Consider the following 25036-nt stretch of genomic DNA (forward strand, 5'->3'; position numbering starts at 1 on the left):
CATGATCTGCTACCTCTCTTTCATATCACTCTCTTCTTTGCTTGCTACATTTCAGCCATAATGACCTCCTTTTTTTAAACAAATGGAATCCTTTATCATCTTGGAACCTTTAGAGACATCATGCCCTCTGCCATACTCTAGTCCCACAGTTAAGGTATTACCTTAACACACGTGTGACCTCCTCAGTAAGGCCTTTCTTGACTTTAACACTATGTAAAATGGCTTTCTCATTCGTCCACTGCTCTGTATTTTTCTTCCCTAGCCTTTATCACACTATTATCATCCTGTTTATTTCACTAACAACAAATAAATATGCTCCACGTGCAAGAAATATGATGGTGAAAAGAGAAAGCCATTGCTTTCACGGAACTTATATTTTAATAGGACTAAAAAACATGAAGACATAAATTTATCATGTGAAAAGTGCTACCATGAAAAATAGAACAGTTAAAGGGAATACCATGTGTTTGCACACGTGTGGCAGCATGACATTGTAAGTAGGTTGTCAGGTCTGAGCAGATCTAAATAAAGTGAAGAAGGAAACTATGTGAAAAAAATGGGGTAAGACTGTTTTAAATGGATTAACTTTTACTTATTTATAAAGAGTCCCTCCCACTAAAATATAAGTCCCATAAAGGCAAGGACCCTATCTTACGCACTGCTGTATTCACCTTGGTATAAGTGCCTAGTACAGAGCAGACCACTATAAATATTTGATGAATGAATATCTGGCAAGCTATATTGGAGTATTTTATCATTAAAAGTGTAAAGAACCAAAAGAATTAAGTACAAAATATTAAACACCAAAAATATAAGTAGTACTAAATATCATTCCATTTATTTCAGAAGATTCAGTACAGTATATGAAAAACTGAAATGCCTGCTCTCCCTTATGCTTATATTCTAAACAAGGTACCATTCACTTGCTTTCTGAGAATGCTGAAGGTGACGTGGTGAAACTCAAGTTTACCCCCTAGAGCAACTCACAGACCCTTAGGTTAGAATAAACTAAAAGCAACAGTTTTAAATTTCACATTGGCCCTGTATCTGTTGGCCTTATTTATGCTCTTTCTATCCTCCCTATGTTCATCACATAGCACCACCTGTAACACAAGCTGCACCACTCTCAGCCCCTGACAGGTAACCATTCTGCCCAAACGAGAATGGAGACAGAATAAAAGAAATATGAAATGAACCCAGAAAAACTTGCAAGCTTTCCACCTTTTCTTACCCCAAATCTCATATAAAACTCGCATCACTTTTAAATAAAGGCTGGTTTGTACCACAAGGTAAATATTTTTTTGGCTCTGCTACACTCCAAGGAAGAAGAATTAAGAAAATTAAGGTTTCTTTTCCCACTCAGCTCCATTAGTACCCATTTGTTCATTAGACTAACACTTAGTACCTACTGTGTTCCAGGCCCTGTTCTAGGTACAGTTAACAAAACTGTAAACTCGGCATACCCATCCTTCCACACCCTCTTAGAGGACCTTGTACCACAGTGAAGTTGTACTTTCTTAATTCAGAAATGTTTCCAACTAGTTATCTTTAAAGTACTCCTTTTACCCGATATGAAATTCATCTCTGCAAAATCATCCTAAGAGGAGTTAAATCTTTTAACAGTCACTGCACAGCAGATAGACCCACTCATAAAGCCGCTCTCCCAAACATATTTATAAACCTAACTACCAGCACAAACGGTGAACCCACAGTCGAATGACGCAATAAACGTTTAGAGTTCCTGGTCCATAACGACAACGAATTTAGCCGTATGTCAGGGATCCTTATATGTGGGCCAAGAGCCAATATTGTTACCCATTATCCCCAACAATAATAGACAGCTTTTCTTACTTACGACTGGCTTAGTCCGCCTGCAGCAAATGTGTAACTTTTCCTCACAAGTGAATTAAAATGTAACCACTCAAACTTCGTCTATTAGCTTGGGTGACGGTCCCAAAATTGACACTGTGAATCTCGTTCCTTTTCCGATACATTATATTCTAAAACATCGTTAGCAAAACACATTTCGTAAGATTATCTGACAGAGCGGGGCCTCATCTGAATGCTGGCTGCAAGAGGAAGCCTGAAGCTCCGCGAAAAAAGAAAGACGGGGACGGGGAGGGACGGGCGTATAACACAAGCTCAGGAAACCACCTCTCCCCCTCCCTACGCGGACTGGCCCCCGATTTCACCCAACCTTAGCGATTTGAAAGTTTCCATGAACACCAAACGAGACCCGAGCGCGATTTGCTCTCATCCTTAGGCCACCACGGAGAAACCACAAAAAAACAAAACATGTCAAAGACACGCGTACACTCTCAAAGGACACGCACCAACTCCGGCTCCCGGCCGGTCCACCGACGCCCCCTCGGCCTCCCGGCTCCCGGCCGAGCCCCTAACCCGCACGGACTCGGACCCAGCGCGCCCGCAGCACCTTCTCTCCCCGCCAGCGCCCCGGAGCCCCCGAGACCCACCCGGCGCCCACACCTGAATAGCCGGGAATCAGGGGCCCACGTTTTCCTGTAGTTCCCCACCCCCACCCCCTCGAGGGTAGAAACTGATGTACCTTCTAGAAAAGTAATCTCCCCGGCGGTGCCGTCGCTATTGCTAGCCGCCATCTTCCTCCTCCCACGCCGCCGCCTCCTTAATCCATAGCCCACACCGCCGCCGCGTTCGCCGGGATGAGGGGCCGCGCCGCAGGAAGGTAGCCGCCGCAGGGTTGCGGGCCTAGGACTCGGCCGTCAGGCGGGCGGCGCTCCCCCGTCCGGACGGGCCTACACAAAAGCAGGCCGGCTCCCGGGCCTATCCGCGGGCGGGCGGCGAGATCCGCGGCCTGGGCTGCTCAGGCTCCGCCGGGAGAACGCGAGCGGCGGCGGCGGCGCTTCCCGGGCCCGGTGCCTCTCGGCCCGCGGCTCCCCATCCACCGCCCGCCCAGGCCGCCCGAGAAGCCTCCCCTAGCGGCGGGCCCGCAGGAAGAGAGGCTGAGAGTGAGCACACAAACACGCCTCCCTCAGTCCCGGGCCGTAAAATGGCCGCCCCCGCCGCCCCCCGGGTCGGTGAGGTCTCCGCGACCGTCAGGCACCCCCGGGCCCTCCGCTCCTTTCAGCAGCCGCCGCTACGGCCGTCCGCCCACCCCGCCCAGGCGCGAATGTATCAGCGGAGACCTCTGCGACTGTCCATGCGGACAGGGGTGGGTCTCCTCCGCCACCGCCTCGCCTCGCCTCCGTCGCCACAGCAGCGCCAGCCGCCGCTCCTCCTCCACTGTTGTCGCTGCCGTCGCTAGGCGCCCGCCCTCAGCGCGTCTGCCCCTCAGAATTCCGAACTCGCTCGCTCGCGCGCGGAGCGGGTTGCGGCGCCGCACCGGGCCCCGCCGCGTGGCGCCCGCCGCCCGGTCCTCTGCAGCACCGGCCCAGCACGGTGCCGGCTCGGCCCGCACACGTTTGGTCCGACGTCGGGAGCGCCCGCCGAGGCCCCCCATGGCAGACCTGGGCTTCCAGGCCGGGCCGGCGATGCATTCGTCTCCGGTGTCACCACGAAGGCCTGAGAAATGTTCCGAGTTCATATTCCTCTGAGGAGGCCTTCGGTTTAAACCGTAGCCAACTGAAGAGAAAAGGTAGAGTGAGGTAGCGCGATCACATGTGTGGAGAATGATTTGTGGTCTTCATTCATTTTTAAAGAAGTTTGCAAAATAATTCAGGGAGGATTCTACAGTACCCTTTGGATGACAGTGTAAAAAAACAAAAAAAAAAAGAAAAAAAAAATCCTGTCCTTTAACGTGCCTGAGACTTCAAAGCCCGTCCCCTGTCTTACAAGTCAGGCCTTGTCATTGCAGGTGGCTATGTCATGTCCGTTTTTCTTTTCCTTCTTTGCCTTCCTTTTTACTTTCTTTTTTCTCTTTAATTACAAAGATGACACGTTCATTAATGAAAATTTGGAAAATACAGAAGAGGAAGGAAGTCTTGCTGAGTCCCAACCACGAAACTCAACTCCTTCCTCTGTGTAGTCCTCTAATCAAATACTTTTCTTAAATCCCTCACTATCCCTCCTTAAAAAAACGAAAATTTATGCTCCATACCCTTGAAAATTCAACAGCAATTAAAATGATACAAAATAACTATGATTTAGTGCCATCTTTGAGGAATGAACTAACTAGTTTAATTGTCCTGTTAACCAAGGCGTAAGTTGAAAACCTTTTTGTTTAAAACTTCTTTTAACATCTTTTCCTAAAACGAACTAGTAACCTTTACTGATTTAGTAAGAGCAATATAATGAATATAATTTATCATTTGCTATTTTTGTTGCTTGAGGATATTGAGTGATACAGTTTCACTTTTAAGTGAAAAACAAACTAATATTTTTTTAAATTATAAATTAATATACCCTCAAAATAACACATTTCTTATAATAGTCAATTTCTACCAGGCACCTTCAGTGTCAACATTTATAAATGAACAGTCAAGTTTTCAGGTGACCAGGGTTGGATTTTTACGTTCCTGGGTCTTAGGCGCTTTTGTCTTCATAGGCCCTTCCTCCATAAGAAATATATTAAACAATTTTTTTTCACAACCATCAATATTTATTTTTTTTATAAGTTCACATTCATAACCATTTTTCCCACTATGAAATTAACAAAACAAAGTTAAAGATAATATTTAAAGTTGGTGAGCATACTGTGAGATGAACTCATTCACTGATGCTGTTAATTTAAAGGAGAACCAACTACCTGGAAAGCAATTTGGCAAAAATGTATCAAGGGTTTAAAAGTCCTATTCCGTTGGTCTCTATTATACATGCATTTATAAGCAGAGCAAAAAAAGTCTCCCAGCCCCACCTCACCCCCAAAAAGCCAAAGTGTTAACGGTGGTTATATCTTGGGGATAATAGGTAGTTTTAAATTTGGAATTATGTATATTTTTTATTTAATTTTTTAAATTGAGGTGTAGTTGATTTATAATATTAGCTCACAACACAGTGATGCAAAATTTTTGTCGATTATACTGTTTAAAGTTATTATAAAATATTGGCTATATTCCCTGTGCTGTACAATATATCCTTGTAGCTTATTTATTTTATACATAGAAGTTTTTACCTCTTGATTCCCAACCCTTATCTTGCCCCTCCTCCTTCCCTCTCCCTACTGGTAAACATTAGTTTGTTCTCTATATCAGGGGTCCCCAACCCCCCGGCCGTGGACCAGTACTGGTCCGCGGCCTGTTAGCAACTGGGCCGCACAGCAGGAGGTGAGCGGCGGGTGAGCGAGGGAAGCTTCATCTGCTGCTCCCCATCACTCCCCATCGCTTGGATTACCACCTGAACCTTGCCCCCCACCTCCCCGTCCATGGAAATATTGTCTTCCACGAAACAGGTCCCTAGTGCCCAAAAGGTTGGGGACCACTGCTCTGTATCTGTGCATCTGTTTCTATTTTGTAATATTCATTCATTTGTTTCATTTTTTAGATTCTACATATAAGTGATACAATATTGCTCTTTCATTGTCTGACTTATTTCACTAAGCATAATGCCCTCCAAGTCCATCTGTGTTGTTGCAAATGGCAAAATTTCATTCTTTTTTATGGCTGAGTAGTGTTCCATTGTGTGTATGTGTGTACATATATATATACACACACACAATGAAACACTATATATATGATATATATGATATATATGTAGTATATGTATAGATGTCCATATCCATTCATCTTCTTTATCCATTCATCTGTTGAATCTGTTGATGGACACTTTGGTTGCTTCCATGCTGTGGCTATTGTAGATAATGGTGCTATGAACATTGTGGTGCATGTATCTTTTTGAGTTAGTGTTTTTATTTTCTTCAGATGTGCACCCAGGAGTGGAATTGCTGGATCATGTGGTAGTTTTATTTTTAGTTTCTTTGAGAAACCTCCATACTGTTTTCCATAGCAACTGCACCAATTTACACTCTCACCAATAATGTACAAAGATCACCTTTTCTCAGCATCCTTGCCAACATTTATTTGTGATCTTTTTGATGATAGCCATTCTGACAGGTATGAGGTGATATTGTGGTTTTGATTTGCATTTCTATAAAATAGCGATGTTGAGCTTGCTTTCATGTGCTTATTAGCCAACTGTATGTCATCTTTGGAAAAATGTCTATTCAGGTCTTCTGCCCATTTTTTGACTGGATTGTTTGTTTTTTTGATATTGAGTTGTATGAGCTGTTTATATATTTTGGATATTAACCCCTTATCGGTCATATCATTTGCATATATGTTCACCCATTCAATAGGCTGTCTTTTCATTTTATTGATGGTTTCCTTTGCTGTGCAAAAGCTTTTAAGTTTAATTAGGTCCATTTGTTTATTTTTGCTTTGGGTTCCTTTGCCTTAGCAGACAGATCCAAAAAAATATTGCTACAATTTATATCAAAGAGTATTCTGCCTGTGTTTTCTTCCAGGTGTTTTATGGTTTCCAGTCTTACATTTCAGTCTTTAATCCATTTTGAGTTTTTTTTTTTTTATATAGTGTGGATAATGTTCTAATTTCATTCTTTTACATTTAGCTGTTCAGTTTTCCCAGCACCACTTATTGAAGAGACTGTCTTTTCCCCATTGAATATTCTTGCATCCTTCATTGTACATTAATTGACCATAAGTGCATGGGTTTATTTCTGGATTCTAGCCTGTTCCGTTGATCTATGTGTCTGTTTTTGTGTCAGTACATACTGTTTTTGATTACTATAGCTTTGTAGTATAGTCTGAAGACAGGGGAGCATGATACCTCCAGCTTTGTTCTTCTTTCTCAAGATTGCTTTGGCTCAAGTTAATTAATTTTAAAACTGCTTTGGTATAAAGATACAATCCAGGCTGGATTCACTATTATATATTTATTATTATCATTATGTTCATGTTTTTCTGACTTTAGGAGAAATAATATTAAAACATTTTTCATAAGTCTATATTTTTTCCTTATTTTGAGGAATTAGGATTTACTCTCTTAACTTTCATATATAACATACAGCAGTGTTAACTATATTTATCATGTTGTACATCCCTAATACTTATTTATCTTATAACTGGAATTTTCATAAGCCTTTAAAAGTATCACAGGCTTAAGACACTGTTCCTCCTGTGCCTGATGAATAACAGCCCTGTAGGTGATTGCTGGATCCCTTAATGTTCATTAATGGAAATGATCACATAAAAATCATGTCTAGCTTAACTCTAAGGCAAGTGCATAAGAATCATCTGGAGAGCTCATAAAAAAGTTTACTGGGCCCCATCTCAGGCCATCTAATTCAGTAGGTTTAGGTAGGGCCCATGAATTTGCATTTCTAATAAGCTCAAAGGTGATGCCGCTGCTGCTGATTTGAGAACCATTGCTTGGAGTAATTAAGTGTTTCATTCCTGCCAAGGCATTGCTCCCAGTATGATTTTCTAGGTATATTATCGAGATCTCGTAACCAACATTTACTGAACATCTACTGTTATTTTTATTTGATAAGTAGAATCTGAGACCCAATAGACTAAATAACTTTTTGAGGTGACTCAGCTAGAAAAGTTTAGAGCTGAGATTTGAGCCCAGGTCCATCTAGACTCCAGAGTTCATACTCTCTTATCATTATCCTGTGATAATGATCCCAGAGGTAGAAGATAATCAGTGGTCTTAGAAGCAAACTTTGAAACATGAAATAATGCATAAAAATGGTAAAGAAATGTATTTCCTAGATCATCACTGTTGTATTTCCCCTGTTTATTGGAGTTTGCTGATGGCTTGCTTCTTTCTGGCTCTTTATGCCTCAGTTCTTACTTCCAGTTAATAACAGCAAAACACTGTAGTAATGGCTTTCAACATAATTTCCTGAGAGTGCTGTTCTGTAATGCTGACTCCCAACTAAAGCTGATTAGGGTTTTGCATTTTTCATTAACTTCACTTTGCAATTTGAACTACTTCATCTCTTCTGCAGGCCAACAAATTTAATCTTTACAGCACAAAACAAGTATGGGTTAACTTGCGCTCAGAGTTTCGGACTTTAAACATCTTCACCTTTTGAGGTTAAAAGTCTCATTTTATAACTAGCTTTCTCATCCATTTTTCTTAATATTGTCTCCTTATAAATATAAACACACAAGATAGTTACTTTCTCCTTCTCCATCCCTGTGTGTGTATATATATGTATGTGTGTTTCTTATTCCTTTTCTTTCTCTGATTCTTTTTTTCCTCAAGAACATAGTCTAATACAAGTGTAGGCTATTTTCTAAAGTTGTGTTTTTCAAGAAGATGCTTTGGTGACCTCAAAGTTTACCAAACCTTTTCCCCCACCCCAGTGTAAAGGGACCACAGTGTTTTCACCAATCACACAGACATAATAAAATATGCACCAAAAGGTATATTACAAGGATAGAGAAATGATCAAAAACATGAAGCATCCATGTAATGAAATGCTTTGCAACTATTTAAACCAGTGAAGTAGATCTATTTGTCCTGATCAGGAAAGTATCCATGATTAATTGAAAAGAAAAAGCAAATTCCAGGCCAGTTTGATTTCATTTTTAAAAAATAAATTTGTAAAAGTCTGTATAGCTCATCTGTGTAGCATAGGCTATTCTGCAGGAAAGAGATTAGAGGGTTGATGTGAGGACTTTGTCTTCTTTTTTATGGAATTTTAAATAGTTTTTGGATTGTAGGTAACTTGCTCTCTTCCTAGTGTTTTTCAGTATTTTCAAATAATTTTAAGCTAACAAATAAAGCTATATTTTTAAGGCATTCCCCTCAAAACTCAAAAGTTTAACAGTATTATCTTACCGTTTTCATAAAAATACATGTTTTCTTGAAATAAAAATATGGTCATTGTGGACTTGCCCAGTTTGTATATTTTTCTTCATCTGTCAGGGCTTGCCCATCCTTGAAGTTTTAAAATTTTAGGTGTGAAAACAAAAGAGTTCTATAATCTTGGAAATGGGAAAACTATTTTATATATCAGTCAGAATTGAATTCTGGACAACTGCAGTTGATTCCTCTATTTTCTATTTCTTTATTATTATGAACATGAAAAAACGATTTATTAAAGGTGTAGAACTTATATGGTGACTATTAAGCCTATAATACAGGCATGTACTACAACCTTGCTTTTGATTATTAGAAAAAAAAAAAGGACTTCCCTGGTGGTGCAGTGGTTAAGAATCTAACAGCCAATGCAGGGGACATGGGTTCGATCCCTGGTCCAGGAAGATCCCACATGCCACAGAGCAACTAAGCCCATGCGCCACAACTACTGAGCCCACGTGCCACAAGTACTGAAGCCCACATGCTCTAGGGCCCATGTGCCGCAACTACTGAGCCTGCGTGCTGCAACTACTGAAACCCGTGTACCTAGAGCCTGTGCTCTGCAACAAGAGAAGCCACCGCAATGAGAAGCCCGCACACCACAACGAAGAGTAGCCCCCGCTCGCCACAACTAGAGAAAGCCCGCGTGCAGCAACAAAGACCCAATGCAGCCAAAAAAAAAAAAAGCAAATAGTATAATATTATTAAGGATACCAGCCATTAGCCATAATGTGACAAATTGGAGATTACATTCTTATGAAATCATTTCATTTGGTTAGGAGGTTATGTCAGGCCTTTAATGAGGAATTACTTAAAGAATGTTTATGATTATCTCCTCTTGGGAAAAAGTCATAATTTAGTTTGGAATGGAATGCATTATATAGTAAATTAGAGAATATTTTATACCAGTCAGCACCTCATGTCCATGAAAGTATTTTATTTTCTACATATTACTGAACTTTGTAATCCTAAGCAAGATAGTTAGGTTTGGTTCTGTGAATGGGTCTTCACTATGCAAAGGCCCTTGCCTCTTATGTAACAAAGATGGCAGAGTAGGACAAGTTCCTGCTTCTGATAGACAGGAACAGGCTAGGGTGCATTATGTAAACTCTGGACTATAGCTATAAACACCATTGCTGAGACCCTACCTTGCCTCTCTAGCCTCTTTCCCCAGAGGGGGCTTTGTGGATGACTTATGGACAAGGCATGGTCCTGAAGGAGCCATTAACACCATGGAAGTAGCCATTTCTGTCTACCCTGGGGTGACTGTGTGGACCGGGAAAGCTGTCTACCCTGAGGCCGGGCATGAAGGAACAGCGGAACAGGAAGCTGGTGCTGCTTCCTTCATACCTGCTGTTGTCACTACATCAGCTTACCTGAGAAAAATATAAGTCCCTGATCTATTTCTTTTAAGTCATGTGGATAGGATAGTCTGCCTTTGGTGTCTTTAATAGATCTAGAATCTGTCTGGAATATGTGGGTTTTAGAAATGAACTAGAAATATGTGGGCTCATGTCCCTAAGAAATTTTTTAAATTGCTATAATTACGTAAAATCTTCTGCAGTAATACCATAATGAGAGAAAAAGAATACTGGCCCACAGTTCAACCTGCTGCTTGATAAAACAGTTACTCTAGTATTATTGAGATAGTTGACCCATTTATATAAAACATCATAGGAATCTCTACCGTCCCTCAAAATGGCAGAAATATTGAATCTAATGTAAAACTAGATATAACATTTGATAGGTATTCAATAAATATTTGCTGAATTATCTTATAATTTGTCTTTTCATGTTTTGGAGACTGGACCTATGATAGGTTTGGTAGGTTGTAGCCAAGCTTACTGGAATGGAATTCCAGTAGGCTTAGTGGTGCACTATGAGGTGAACGTTTTTTCTCATACAGTAATAGGATCAGTCCTTGAGCACCGACTTGGCCTCTCCTTTGTGGCAGAACTTAGGACGTACCTCTGTGAGGAAAAAGAGAAGGATCAGGGAACCCCCTCCACTCACTTGTACCATTATATCTTGTTTAACCTTTGCATTTCTTTTTACTCTTTTAATAATAAAATAAAGTGAAATCAAACTTAGTGAAGTCTAGGTCATCAGTCTCAGCAGTCTTCCAACCTAAGTGGCTTTGTGGGCATACACAAAACCTAGTATTCTTCTGAATACCTGCTATAATCATCAGGAGATTTCTCTAACCCAATAATAGATTTAAAACACTAGATTATAGGGAGTTCCCTGGCAGTCCAGTGGTTAAGACTATGCGCTTCCACTGCAGGGGGCATGGGTTCGATCCTTGGTCTGGGAAATAAGATCCCGCATGCCACACGAGGTGGCCAAACATTAAAAAAAAAAAAACCCACTAGAGTGTAATATGAAATAATTTTATCTATTAAATAATTTTCTATTAAGTTTATAGACGAACTTTTCCTAATCCTGTATAGCTAAATATACTCACTTTATCCTCACAATTCCAGGCAAGTCATGTATTTTGTTTTGTTTTTCTAAATTAAAAATCAGATAAGTTGTGTCTTCTTCAAATTTGTGTCAATGTCACAAATAGATTTTAGGGTCCTAGACCCTGAGGGTGCCTCAACAAGGTCCATTTCCACATTGTCTCAATGGTTTTGGGGATGACCCCAGCTCCAAGGTGTGCTTGATATGTGTAATTCAGGCTAATTCCACTCACCCTGGCATAGCGATTGCTTCAGATAAACCTATCTAGTTCTGAAAATACACGTTGATAAAGGTGAGAAGTTCTCTTTCATAATTAAGAAAAGGATCCAAAGACCATTAACATAATCTTGACAAGTTGGCTAACTTTAGCAGTTCATATTTATTATATTAGCCTGTTTCAGAGTGTGAACTTCGTAATATAGTCCTCTTTAAACACCATGTAGAATAAGTGTATGGATTAAGGTTGGAGACAACAAAGTAGAAGTACAGAAAGAGTGAAAAGTTTTGGAGAAGAAAGATCATATAAATGATTGTTTTAGCTGCAAGCAACTGGTAGCAGTCCTTTTCTTCCGAGAAGAGTACTAAGGTGGAAGGGAGATTTACCTTTTACCATATATCCTTTTCTACTTTTTGATTTTGTATCAAGAATTTTGTATCAAGATACATTTGTATCAAATGTATCTTGTGTATACATTATCTAATAAAAAGGAACTTTGAATTGATGGTGTTACGGTCATCTGAAAAGTTCTCTGGACACTTTTATAGTTCTCAACCTCCTAAATTGCTGCATTGCGCACATGACAATAATGTTACCGAGCCAATGCCCCTGGGTGTTTGTTTATTTCAGTTGTCAGTCTGTAGTAGCAGGTTTGTAATGATTCATGCACATTGCCTTTCCTTCTTTAACAAGTACAACCATCATCAATTCTCACATTCAAAATTATACTCTTGCCTCTATTTTTTAAAGAAAACCTCATCTCAATCTGACCATATTTAAACTCTCCAAGAATGCTTATGTTTAACGTTTTTTGAATGCCACCATCTCAGATATTGACAAAAGCACGGCTGGTGCTAAAACGATGACATTATATTTTATTTAAAACTTCAGCTTTAAAAAAAAAAAAATTTCAGCTTTTATTCTGAAAGTATAATAAATACAAAGGAGCTATGATCAACTAACATCAAATAGCTACAGTTTGGAAGCAACTAAATTGTAAGTTAGTTAAGAACAGGAAATATTTTTAAAGATTTCTTTATGCCTCCTACAGTATAGTATCTTGAACACAGAAGGTACTTAATTAATAGTTGTTCATCCGACTTGATGAACCAAAGATTCTAACATCAAAACACCAGAGGATTCTGAATACACACTTATTTTAGGTAATCGTGCTGTTAATGGAGGTGAGGTGGTAACATTTAATGTGCAGCTGCTGAGATCGAGTTTCCTCTGCTACTCAACGTGTGCAAAACAACTCAACAAATGTTCTGTATTTTTCAGATATTTCTAACACTTTTTGTTATGTTATTTTAACTTTTAGTCACCAAAATTAAACTCCTAGCCACAAAATTATTTTAAATATGTAGTGTGTCTATGAAACAAACTCAGAAGAATCCTAAATCATGATGTAATACTATACTGATTTCAAGTACTAACCACCCTGCCTGCTTGCCTTCTTGTGTATGGTTTTATTTACATATTCTTATTGTATTTATTATAATTTAATCTTTGTTTTAAAAAAATTCAGCCATACTTCTTACTTAATGTGTTACCCATGAGCTTTAAATACACAAAGATGCTGGAATCCCTTATGAACTTCCCTATATCCATGCCAAATTATAAGAGATGACATAGTAGTATAGTAGGGTCTTTTGGTATTTTGAAAAACACACCCATTTAAATGGCTTGAAGTGAGAGCCTTTATGTGATTCAGTCCATGCTGTAATGTGTCCTGTTATAGGATGATTCGGAATACACATAGATATGTATAAACCAACACCAAATATCTTTCAGACTCAAGGCTGTTGGGGTTATTATTATTGGTACTGATGTGGTTTTTATTACTAATGTGATCATTCTCTCAAATATTCATGGCTAAGTAGAACAATAGATGATCAGCTTTCAGCGCATGAAGAATGCGCTTTGGTTGGCAGACACCAGCATTACCTCACCCAACATACGAAATTTCTTCGAAGAAATGATCTTACTATTTGCTAACAAGTTAATGGGACTTGTTGTTATTATTATTGACTGGTATTCTACAGTACTTCTATGAATTTTAAATCAATACTCTATTAATAGTTTCTTAATGATCATAAATGCATCAGAGGTTTTTTTCCTTTGTTACACTTTGTTTTAATACCTGTGGTGATGTTTGGCCCACACTGACCAGCACTAAATTCTGGTAAATTACCACTGGCCGGGATGTGATCTCTATTCTTTAGAGTTCTGGAACTTTAATAATCACAGCTTTCAAATAACTGGTTTACTCTAGCCAAGCACTTAGTAGGTCAGTGTGTGTGTGTGTGTGTGTGTGTGTCTGTGTGTGCTAGAAGATCACTTTATTAATTTTTAAAATATCAATGTTTCCATCGGCTGGATTACTTGTATCTGTTATCTGCCACCCATTCGCTGGTACCAAAGTAACCAAGAAACCATATAATGTTGTTTGGTAAATATGAAGCAAAGTTAGGGGAGTTTGGTACTTAAGAGAGATTTTCCCTTCCAGCTGTGGTAGGTCCAGATAAATGAGCCCTCCTTCACTATCAAACACACCTTTCCAGCCCCTGTCCTCTTATCTACCATATGCAGAATTTCTCTTTTCTTTGTATAAATTCTAGATGAAAATCCAGTTTTGCTTTTCAATTCTGTTTTCTATTTTCAATATGCATACTTAAAAAAAATCAATGACACTCCTTTACTAATTCGGAGTTTAACATAAGAGTAATGAAGCAAAAGGAGGCTCTCGTGGTTCAGCGTGGGAGTGGTGTTACATTTCAAGTGCAGCTCCAAAAGAAATTCCAATCTTTTATTTTATTTTTTTAAGATTTAATTTTTTATTTATTTTTGGCTGCTTTGGGTCTTTGTTGCTGCGCGTGGGCTTTCTCTAGTTGTGGCGAGCGGGGGCTACCCTTCATTTCAGTGCCTGGACTTCTCCTTGCGGTGGCTTCTCTTGCTGCAGAGCATGGGCTTTCGGCGTGCTGGCTCCAGTAGTTGTGGCACGTGGGCTCAGTAGTTGCGGCGCGCAGGCTTAGTTGCTCCGCAGCATGTGGGATCTTCCCGGACCAGGGCTCAAACCCGTGTCCTCTGCATTGGCAGGCAGATTCTCAACCACTGCGCCACCAGGGAAGTCCCCCTAAAAGTCTCTTGATTGCCACTTTCCTCCTAGCTTCAGGAGCACAGCCACGTGCTCCCAGAAGCATGCAGTCCCCTGAGAACTGTAGTTCTTTCTAGGCCTTTCTTTTCCACTCCTAAGGGAAGAAGGAAGAAGCTTAATTAGGCAGTCCCTGAAAATTTTGTGGAAGCAGTTTGGGGGGAAAGGAAAGAAAGAAGCTGTGCATACCCTATGTTAATAATTTTAATCTTGTCACATATACAAGACAATAAGAGAGCCCCATTATTTGTGGGGATTATGGAAACCACCTTGATTTTAGAAAATGTAATGCAGTGATTATTTACACTCAAAGAACTATACCTACCTGACCTAAATAGTCTGTCTTTTTCCTCACATACCAGTTAGGGTCTCTCTTCACCAGCAGCCCTCTGACTAGTAACTTTTTAAAATTTTTATGGTTGAGGGTGCTTCAATAGCTGAAGAGGGAGCATTGCATGAATTATGTCCCTCTCACTCACGTACCTTCATAGCCTTTGTACCCTGCACACAAATCTGGGAAAGAGCATTTTGTCCTATTTATTTTTAGCTAATATTGTTTAAAAATTATTTCCTAATCATTTTTTCAAAATACTTTTATTATTAAATTGTTTTCATTAATGAAAATTTGAAAATAAAAAAAGCAGAAAAAACCCATTTATATTTCAACACTCAAAGGCAAGCAGGAGCTGTTCTCAGGCTCTCTTGTTCTCTCTCTCCTCTCCTTTTCTTCCTCTCTTTGTCTCACCCTCCTTTCCTTTCTCTCTTAACATGCTTTTATGAACCCATAGATGGAACCATATTATAAATACAGTTTTGTTATATTTAACTTAATTTATTAATATAACCTAACCTTAATGTAACCTAAGCATTTCCCACTTATTCCACATTTGTCTATTTCTTTGAAATAATATACTACATTTTAGTAACGTTCCTTTAATTAGGCATTTAGAATGAATGTTTCCAGTCTTCTGCTCTCATACTGTGGGCACCGGCTCCCCTGGAACACCACCAACATAACCTGGTCATAAGGCAAAGCTGAATGTATTGCTTCCCTCTGTAAAGGAGACCATTCATTACCTTGACAGAATCTTAGGAGGATCTCAGAAGGATGAGGGCAAAGGTGGGATATTTATTAGGCTTTCTTGGGGATCTGATGTAAAGTGGGTCTTTGAATAAGAGAGCTTGACTAAGACAGGGTAAGCATCATATAATAGTTAAGGATTGATTGGAGGACAGGCCAGGCAAAGGCTTTGAGGCTAGGGTTTTGGAGACTGAAAGAGAAAACCAAGGTAAGAGTCTACCACAAATATTATCTTGGTTTTTGATGTAGAAGTGTTGCTTTCTAAATTACTGCATTTCTTTGACTAGTTGTAAGGACATTTTTGTAACTTATTTTTGGGTAATTTTATTTTTTCATTTGAGAATTACTGGCTGATATCATTTGCAATTTTCTTACTGATTTGTATGAACTTTTTGTAAAGTTAATGAAATAGCCCCTTTCTTGTCATTTTTGCTGTTAAAATACTTTTTCCAGTCTGCTCCTTTCTTTTATATCTCAGTTAATTTATCTAGGTGCATATGTATAATATTTTTATATTTTCAATATTATGTTCCTTCTGTATTTAATAAGCTTCATCAGATGTTTGACAAATCTTTACCTTTATTATCTGAGTTTTTTTCTCCTTTGGTTTTGATTTCTTAAGCTTTTATTTATTTATTTATTTTTTATTCAATGAGCAAGTAGAAGGGATTCTTAAATTTATTTATTTTTATTTATTTATGGCTGTGTTGGGTCTTCGTTTCTGTGCGAGGGCTTTCTCTAGTTGCGGCAAGCGGGGGCCACTCTTCATCGCGGTGCGCGGGCCTCTCACTGTCGCGGCCTCTCTTGTTGCGGAGCACAGGCTCCAGACGCGCAGGCTCAGCAGTTGTGGCTCACGGGCCCAGTTGCTCCGCAGCATGTGGGATCCTCCCAGACCAGGGCTCAAACCTGTGTCCCCTGCAATGGCAGGCAGATTCTCAACCACTGCGCCACCAGGGAAGCCCTTAAGCTTTTAATATTTAATCTATTTTAATTTTATTTGCAAATAGAGGATGAGGTGAACACTTAAATTGGCTTTTTAAAAAAATTCACAAATTGCCATTATTTCTTTAATATTCTTCTCCTTTCTCATTGATTTGTAATTCCTCCTTTATCTTATATTAAATCCAATAACAAGGTCTGTTTCTGTACTCTCCATTTTCTTCCATCTATGGTCTTTTATTCCAATATTACCACTATACCATTAAGATTATTGTTATTCTATTATGTAAGATATTTGAATTATTGGTAACACTATTTTTCCCCATCATTGCTTTCTATTCTCACCTAATCATAACATATGATTTTCAATATCATATTTTTTTAAGTTCTGATATAAATATCCCATGAGAACGTTGACTGGAATTATTAAATCTATGGGGAAAACGGAAAACATGAAGTTTCAAGTTAACAAAAAATGTTTTTAAGAAAATGGCGTTTTTTTTGAGAACCTTCTGAAAAAACCGCTAGGCTTTTAAAATGTGTTTCCTTTTTATTCCCCAAACGGCACCTGCTGTGCAATTTCACTGCCAGCTAGAATGTTGTTTTCAACTTCCACTGGAGGTTTTTTCTTTCTCTCAATCTGCAGGCTCTTTTTTCTATTGTATTTGCCAGCATGACATGTACGGTGAAGTATATTTTATCACATATTGCGTATATACAGAATTATTGCATGTGTATTACATATACACTGAAGTAAACGGTATTTGCATTGATTTTTATATTCTCTGGACAGTTTTACTGTAAATAAATACAACACTTTATCACTTTGTTTACTTTTTCCTTTTTAAAAATTTTACTTATGGTATTCTTTTGGCCTTTGATTTTGGTCAGTGACCTTTAAGAAAAAACAAGAAGAAAAATACATTTTACCCCTTTTCTACTATAACTAAGATCTCCACAGGCACTATCATAAGTGTGAACTGGGTCATTGCTCGCTGAGGAAGGAATAGTCTGAATATAGCTCCATCGAAGGAAATTTTAAAACGTGCCTTTATACTGATACTTACAATTCTAATTCAGCACATCAAGGCTATTTCTGATCTTCTCCCTTTCCATGTATGTAAGTACCTTCTCCAACAGTGAGAAATCTGGCTCTCATTATTTTCAAACCTAACTGCTGATTGTTGCAATCAGTTTATTTTCTCATTGTATCACTCTCCCAATCTCACTGTCTCCTTCACCTACCGTGTCCACACAACCACCCCCCATCCCAGTACTGCATGTTTCGGTGCTGGTGTGCACACCGCGCACCGCTGAGAGCCTCCTCGTGGCTTCCCCCTCCCTGCTTTACACTCCGTCTCCTTGGGCGCTGGCAGCTGATGTACCCCTGCACATCTCCTTCACCTTCTCATCACCCTGAATGAAGAAGGGAAGGGGAAAACAGGGAAGGATTAGGAAGAGAAAGGAACAGGAAAGGAAGTGAGCAGGAAGGGAAAGGAGGGAAGAGAAAGGAGTCTAAGGTTTTCATTTGATTTTTTTAAAATTAATTAATTAATTTATTTTTGGCTGTGTTGGGTCTTCGTTTCTGTGCGAGGGCTTTCTCTAGTTGCGGCGAGCGGGGGCCACTCTTCATCGCGGTGCGCGGGCCTCTCACCATCGCGGCCTCTCTTGTTGCGGAGCACAGGCTCCAGACGCGCAGGCTCAGTAGTTGTGGCTCACGGGCCCAGTTGCTCCGCGGCGTGTGGGATCTTCCCAGACCAGGGCTCGAACCTGCGTCCCCTGCATTAGCAGGCAGATTCTCAACCACTGCGCCACCAGGGAAGCCCTGCATTTGATTTTTAAGAGAAAGAGTGAGTAATTAGATCTTTAAATAAACAGGACTCCTGATGACTCCAAAGGTTCTGGCAATAAATGAAACTCCAGTACTTGCAGCTTACCCTGTGTAAAATTTTCTGTCTTACAACTTTATTATGTTGTTTGAGTGCAGCATTTGGGCAAGGAGCACACTTTCGGTTCTTCTTGGCTAGTGTTTCACCTTGAGCTCTCATTTACTGAGACTTGATTGTTAGGTGGACAAGGGAACAACAGCTGGACTGCCCTAGTACAGAGGCTTTCTTCTCTAATCTGCTCTGGAATGAACTGACCTACACTCAAGAATTTGTGCTCCCTGAAACATTTTCCCTTCTTCCCTCCCTCCCTCCCATCCTTTCTTCCTTTGTGTTTTAGGCAGAAAGACATTCATTACTTGACACAAACTATTTTTTTAATACATCAGAATAAATCAAAGATTCTGTTATATCCAGTATGATGAGCAAAAAGTGTGACTATTCCTAAATATTAGAATCTATATAATTTGACCTAGTATAAAAGCAATTTTTAAAAGGCAATAAATATCTGAGGTTTTTTTTAGTGAATTGTCATTTGAGAAGGAGTTTTTAGAAAAGCTTGAGGGGGACTTCGCTGGTGGAGCCGTGGTTAAGAATCCGCCTGCCCAGAAATAGAGACACAGATGCAGAGAACAAACATATGGACACCAAGGTGGGGGGTGGGGGGAAGCAGCGGGGCGGGGGGTGGGTGGTGGTGGTGGGATGAATTGGGAGATTGGGATTGACATGTATACACTAATATGTATAAAATCGATAATTAATAAGAACCTGCTGTATAAGAATTAAATTAAATAAAATTCAAAAAAGAAAAAAAATCCGCCTGCCAATGCAGGGGACATGGGTTCAAGCCCTGGTCTGGGAAGATCCCACATGCCACGGAGCAACTAAGCCTGTGCGCCTACAACTACTGAGCCTGTGCTCTAGAGCCCGCGAGCCACAACTACTGAAGCCCGCGCACCTAGAGCACGTGCTCCGCAGCAAGAGAAGCCACCGCAATGAGAAGCCCACGCGCTGCAGTGAAGAGCAGCCCCCACTCGCCGCAACTAGAGAAAGCCCGTGTGCAGCAGCAATGAAGACCCAATGCAGCCAAAAATAAATAAATAAAATATAAATAAATGTATTAAAAAAAAAAAAAAGCTTGAGGGACTTCCCTGGTGGTCCAGTGGTTAAGAACCCACCTTCCAATGTCGGGTACATGGGTTCGATCCCTGGTCGGGGAACTAAGATCCCACATGCTTCAGGGCAACTAAGCCCGTGTGCCAAACTACAGAGCCCGAGCCCACTCACTCTGGAGCCCGCATGCCACAACTAGAGAGAAGCCCGCATGCTGCAACAAAGAGCCTGCGTGCCGCAATGAAAGATCCTGCATGCCACATCTAAAACCCGATGCCACCAAAAATAAAAATAAATGTTTAAAAAAAAACATTAAAAATATTAAGAAGCTTGAATTGCACTTTAATAATATAATGAATAATTTAGTTGACCTCTTTGGGGTCAACTGAATTCATGTTGCCTAAATATCTATGTGAAAAACTATGATAACATCCATTTTTGCTTGTTTTGTAATAGCGTTTTGAGGAATTGTCAGTTTTAAAGATAGTATCAATATATGCTATATAGTAAAATTACATTTTAGACATTGCCATAAACAGTATAGTTCAGTTTCTAAAGATAATTTCCCATTTGTTACCATATTCTACAAGGTGTATAATTTTATCTTCAGAATATGTATGTATATAGTCTAATAAACTTATTTTACTGTGGGTGAACAGAAAAAAGATCAATGTCTCTCTAACTTAGTGCTAAATTTAAAGTCGAATTGAACTTAAAATTAGGTTCAGTAAAAATAATGTTATTTTTAAAAGTCTAAGTTATAGATATACACGGTAGTTTTTAAAAAATAAATAAATAAATTTATTTATTTATCTTTGGCTGCATTGGGTCCTTGTTGCTGCACACGGGCTTTCTCTAGTTGCGGCGAGCGGGGGCTACTCTTTGTTGCAGTGCGTGGGCTTCTCATTGCGGTGGCTTCTCTTGTTGCGGAGCACGGGCTCTAGGCACATGGGCTTCAGTCGTTGTGGCACGTGGTCTCGGTAGTTGTGGCTCACAGGCTCTAGAGTGCAGGCTCAGTAGTTGTGGCGCACGGGCTTAGTTGCTCTGCGGCATGTGGGATCTTCCTGGACCAGGGCTTGAACCCATGTCCCCTGCATTGGCAGGAGGATTCTTAACCACTGCACCACCAGGGAAGTCCTACATGGTAGTTTTAAAGTATCAGATGGTTCTAGAAGGTGAAAGAAAAGTAGTTATCTGCTGTTCCACCGGTTCCACTCAGAATTTCCTTCCCCAAAGGCAAGTGGTTTCAAATCTTCTAGCTGTTTTTTTCTGATATTTGCCTCCATATATCTAAGAAACATACCTAAGTTTTTTATTAATATTTAAGTTTATAGTTTCTATTGACTTGCAACTGTAAAAGATGACGATTAGCTCCTTTTTCCAAATACACCCTCACACAGACAGATAATTCCTGTCTTTTTATCCTCCTGCCATTTTTGGTTATATAATATTATTTGTTAACTCAATTTCTAGTGTTTAAATTACTATAACTTTATTCATATGGTATACCAGGATTATACTTCTTTTCTTTTATAATTTATGTATTTAACTTAGAGTTTAAAATGGTTTTGGTTGCTTAGTTTTCAATATATTTTTCCCAAAGTTACCCCCAAATTTTGCTAGAAATAGAATTCTTAGCACAATATGTTCAGATTCCACCCCCACCCTCTGCCCCCATTTATTAGTTCTTGTTCTTCTTAGTGATAGACTTCCTGGAGACCTGTATCTTCCTGTTCTCATCTCCACTGGTTGTTTGTGGTCTTGGACTCAACTGTCAACCTGGGTTTTTTACTTCACTGCTTTCTTAGGGATTCACTTTCTCTTTCCCTTTTTTTTCTGGATGCCACTCTTTCTCATTCTTGATTTACTTCCTTGTTTGGTGGAATACATCCCTCAGTAGCTTCTAGGGAAGGGTGTAGTAGCCAGCCTCCAAAATGGCCCTCAATGATCCCCACTTCCTGGTATTCACAACCGTGTGCAGTCCTCTCCCAACAGTGTATGAGAGAAGTGATGTTATCTCACTTCTGAGATTAGGTTATAAAAGATTATAGCTACTGTCTTGGGAAACTGGCCTCTGTGTCTCAGATTATTTGCTTTGTGGGAAGTAAACTACCTTGTTTTGAGCAGCTGTATGGAGAAGCCCATGTACTGAGGAACTGAGTTCTCCTACCAACAGCCAGAGAGGAACTGAAACCTGCCAACAAGCACATGAATAACCGTGGAAGTACGTTCTTCAGCCCAAGTGCCACCTTCACATAACTGCACCCCTGGCTAACAGCTTGACCTGCAATCACACGAGAGACCCTTAGCTAGAAGCCCCAGCTAAGCCACCCCTGGATTGCTGGCCTACAGAAATTGGGAGAAAGTAAATGTTTGTTGCCTTAAACTGTGAAATTTTAGGGGAATTTATTATGTAGCAGTAGATAACTAATACAAAGAGTGAATAGGAGATAAGATTTTTGCGATATTAAAGTCTAAAAATGTATTTGTTCTATCCTTGTACTTGCTTGGAAGTTTGGCTGTGTATGTAATTCTAGGGTAGAAATGAATTTTCCTTAGAATTTTGAAAGCTTTGCAGTTGCAGTTGAACAGTTCTCAGACATCTTGACTCCTGATTCTTTTCATATGTCCTTCTTTCCCACCCCAGAATCTCTGTTCTGAAATTTTATATCTTGGAATGGATCCATTTTTATTTATTATACTGGGGGATGTATTAGTCTGTTTCAATTTAGAAAGTTGTGAGTTTTCTTCAGTTATTTCTTTGAAAATTTTCTCTTTTTCTCTGTTCTTTCTCTCTGGAACTCTTATTTGTAGGCTGTTGAATCTTCTACACTGATCCTCTAATTTTCTTAATATTTTCTCTTCTACTTTTCATCTTTTTTGTTTTTTCTTCTATGCTCTGGATGATTTCCTCAACTTTCTATTGCAACTCTTTTACTGAATTTTAAAATTCTGCTGTCTTTTCCCTCCTCCTGATCTTTCAGATAATAAGAACTTTATTAGGTAGATCAGAATAGAATAAACTTCCAGGGGAAATATTATTCATTGGTTGCAGGCAAGATGTTACAGCTACTCAGTTCATCTATTCTATGAACATTGTTCAAATTTGGAAATGCCCACTTCCTGGGATAGCACCAAAGATCAAACTTCTGCTGTTGAAGGATGTATATAAACTCTAATGCTCTAATTAGATAATTGATTTAGATTCTTTTTTTTTTAAACAAGTCTAATTGTATATTGTTGAACAAAAGACTACCGTCGTATGTGGGTTGATGAATTCAGTTAAGTCCTATAGGATTTTAGGCAGCTGGGAAAGTATCAGTTACTGTTCTACAGCACATTTACTATTTTTCGTGCTTTTTATTTCTTCACGTAGATCTGAGGTTCCATTTGGTATCATTTTCCTTCAGCCTGAAAAATTTCCTCTAACGTTTCATGCTGACAAATTCTGTTGAGTTTTGTTTTATCTGAAAATATCTTTATTCCACCATCATTTCTGAAGGATATTTTCACTGGACATAGAAGTCTAGTTTTTTTCCTTTAGCAATTAAATGATGTCATTTTATTCTCTTCTTGCTTGCATTGTCTTTTATGAGAAGTCAGTGATAATTATTATTTTCCCCTTGTATATAATGTATTTTTTTCTTCTGGCAGCTTGTAAAATTGTTTTTTGTCTTGAGTTTCCAACAATTTGACTATGCTTTGCTGTGGTTCTCTTTTTTTTCTTATTATTGAGATTTTTTCCCCAGTTTTATTGAGGTGTAATTGACTTACAACATTGAGTAAGTTTAAGGTGTACAATATAATGGTTTGATACATGTATATAATGCAAAATGATTACCACAATAAGGTTAGTTAACACTTCCATCACCTCACATAGTTATCTTTTTTCCCTTTTCTTTCTTTCTTTCTTTTTGTTTTTCCAGTGGTGAGAACATTTAAGATCTACTTTCTTAGAAACTTTCAAGTTTGTAATACAGGATTGTTACCTGTAGTTAACATGCTGTATATTAGATCCCCAGAACTTATGCATCTTATAACTGAAGTTTGTACCCTTTGATCAACACCTCCCCATTTCCCCCACCCCTCAGCCCCTGGCAACCACCATTCTACTCTTTTGTTTCTATGAGTTTGGCTTTTTTTTTTTTTGGCAAGTAGACTTCTTCTTTTTTTATAATTGAAATATAGTTGCTGCACAATATTATGTAAGTTACAGGTGTACAATATAGTGATTCACAATTTTTAAAGGTTATACTCCATTTATAGTTATAAAATATTGGCCATATTCTCTGTGGTGTACAATATATCCTTATAGCTTATTTTGTACCTAATAGTTTGTACCTCTTACTCCCCTACCCTTATCTTGTGCCTCCCCCCTTCCCTCTCCCCACTGGCCACCACTAGTTTTTTCTCTATATCTTTTTTGTTATATTCACTAGTCTGTTGTATTTTTTACATTCAACATATAGGTGATATCATACAGTATTTGTCTTTCTCTGTCTGACTTATTTCACTTAGCATAATACCCTCCAAGTCCATATATGTTGCTGTAAATGGCAAAATTTTGTTCTTTTCTATGGCTGAGTAGTATTCCATTGTATATATGTACCACATCTTCTTTATCCATTCATCTGTTGATGGACACTTAGGTTGCTTCCATTTCTTAACAATTGTAAATAACGAGTTTGGCTTTTTTAGATTCCACATATAAGTGAGATGGTACAGTATTTTTCTTTCCCTGTCTGACTTATCTCGCTTAGCAGAATGCCCTCTAGGTCCATCCATGCTGTTGCAAATGGCAGGATTTTCTTCTTTTTAATGGGGGAATAATATATATATGTATATATAAATATTAGTGAATGTAAATATATGAAAAATATATATATGTCACATTTTCTTTATTCCTCTGTCAATGGGCACTTAGATTCTTTCCATGTCCAGGCTATTATGAATAATGCCGCAATGAACATGAAGGGTAGATATCTCTTTGAGACAGTGATTTCACTTCCTTTGCATGCATAGCTGTTGTTCTCTTTATGCTTCTACTGCTCAGAGTGTATTGAGCTTCTAGGATTTGTGAGTTGATAGTTTTCATCAAATTTGGAAAAATTTTGGCCCTTATTTTTTCAAATATTTTTTTCTGCTTCAATCTCTCTTTTCTTTCTCTTCTTCTGGGATTTCAGTTACATTTTAGACCATTTAATTTTGTCCTACAAGTCACAGAGGAACTCATAATTTTATGCAACATTTTTTCTTTCTGTGCTTCAGTGTGGCTATTCGTACTACCCCCTCCCCTGTTTTTAAGTTCACTGATTTTTTTTTCTTCTGCAGTGTGTGATCTGCCATTAAACCTATGCAATGAAATTTTCTTTTCAGAT

General features: G+C 39.0%; 1 protein-coding gene across 7 annotated transcripts in view; it reads right to left on the bottom strand.

Annotated features, from left to right (window-relative positions):
* Positions 1 to 3314, bottom strand: part of SENP6 (SUMO specific peptidase 6) — a 106680-nt gene extending 103366 nt beyond the window's left edge. For 3 of the 7 annotated variants that reach the window (XM_057527555.1, XM_057527553.1, XM_057527552.1), the window contains exon 1: positions 2567 to 3138. In XM_057527555.1, coding sequence (XP_057383538.1) covers positions 2567 to 2618 — 52 coding nt within the window. In that variant the 5' untranslated portion in view covers positions 2619 to 3138. Of the gene's footprint in view, positions 1 to 1855; positions 2415 to 2566; positions 3140 to 3164 lie in introns of those variants that run through there. The other 4 variants (XM_057527556.1, XM_057527559.1, XM_057527557.1 and 1 more) reach the window with 4 other exon arrangements.
* Between the last annotated feature and the right edge of the window lie 21722 nt (positions 3315 to 25036).

The sequence above is a fragment of the Balaenoptera acutorostrata genome, chromosome 14 (assembly GCF_949987535.1).
Source record: "Balaenoptera acutorostrata chromosome 14, mBalAcu1.1, whole genome shotgun sequence".
In the NCBI taxonomy this organism is placed as follows: domain Eukaryota; kingdom Metazoa; phylum Chordata; class Mammalia; order Artiodactyla; family Balaenopteridae; genus Balaenoptera; species Balaenoptera acutorostrata.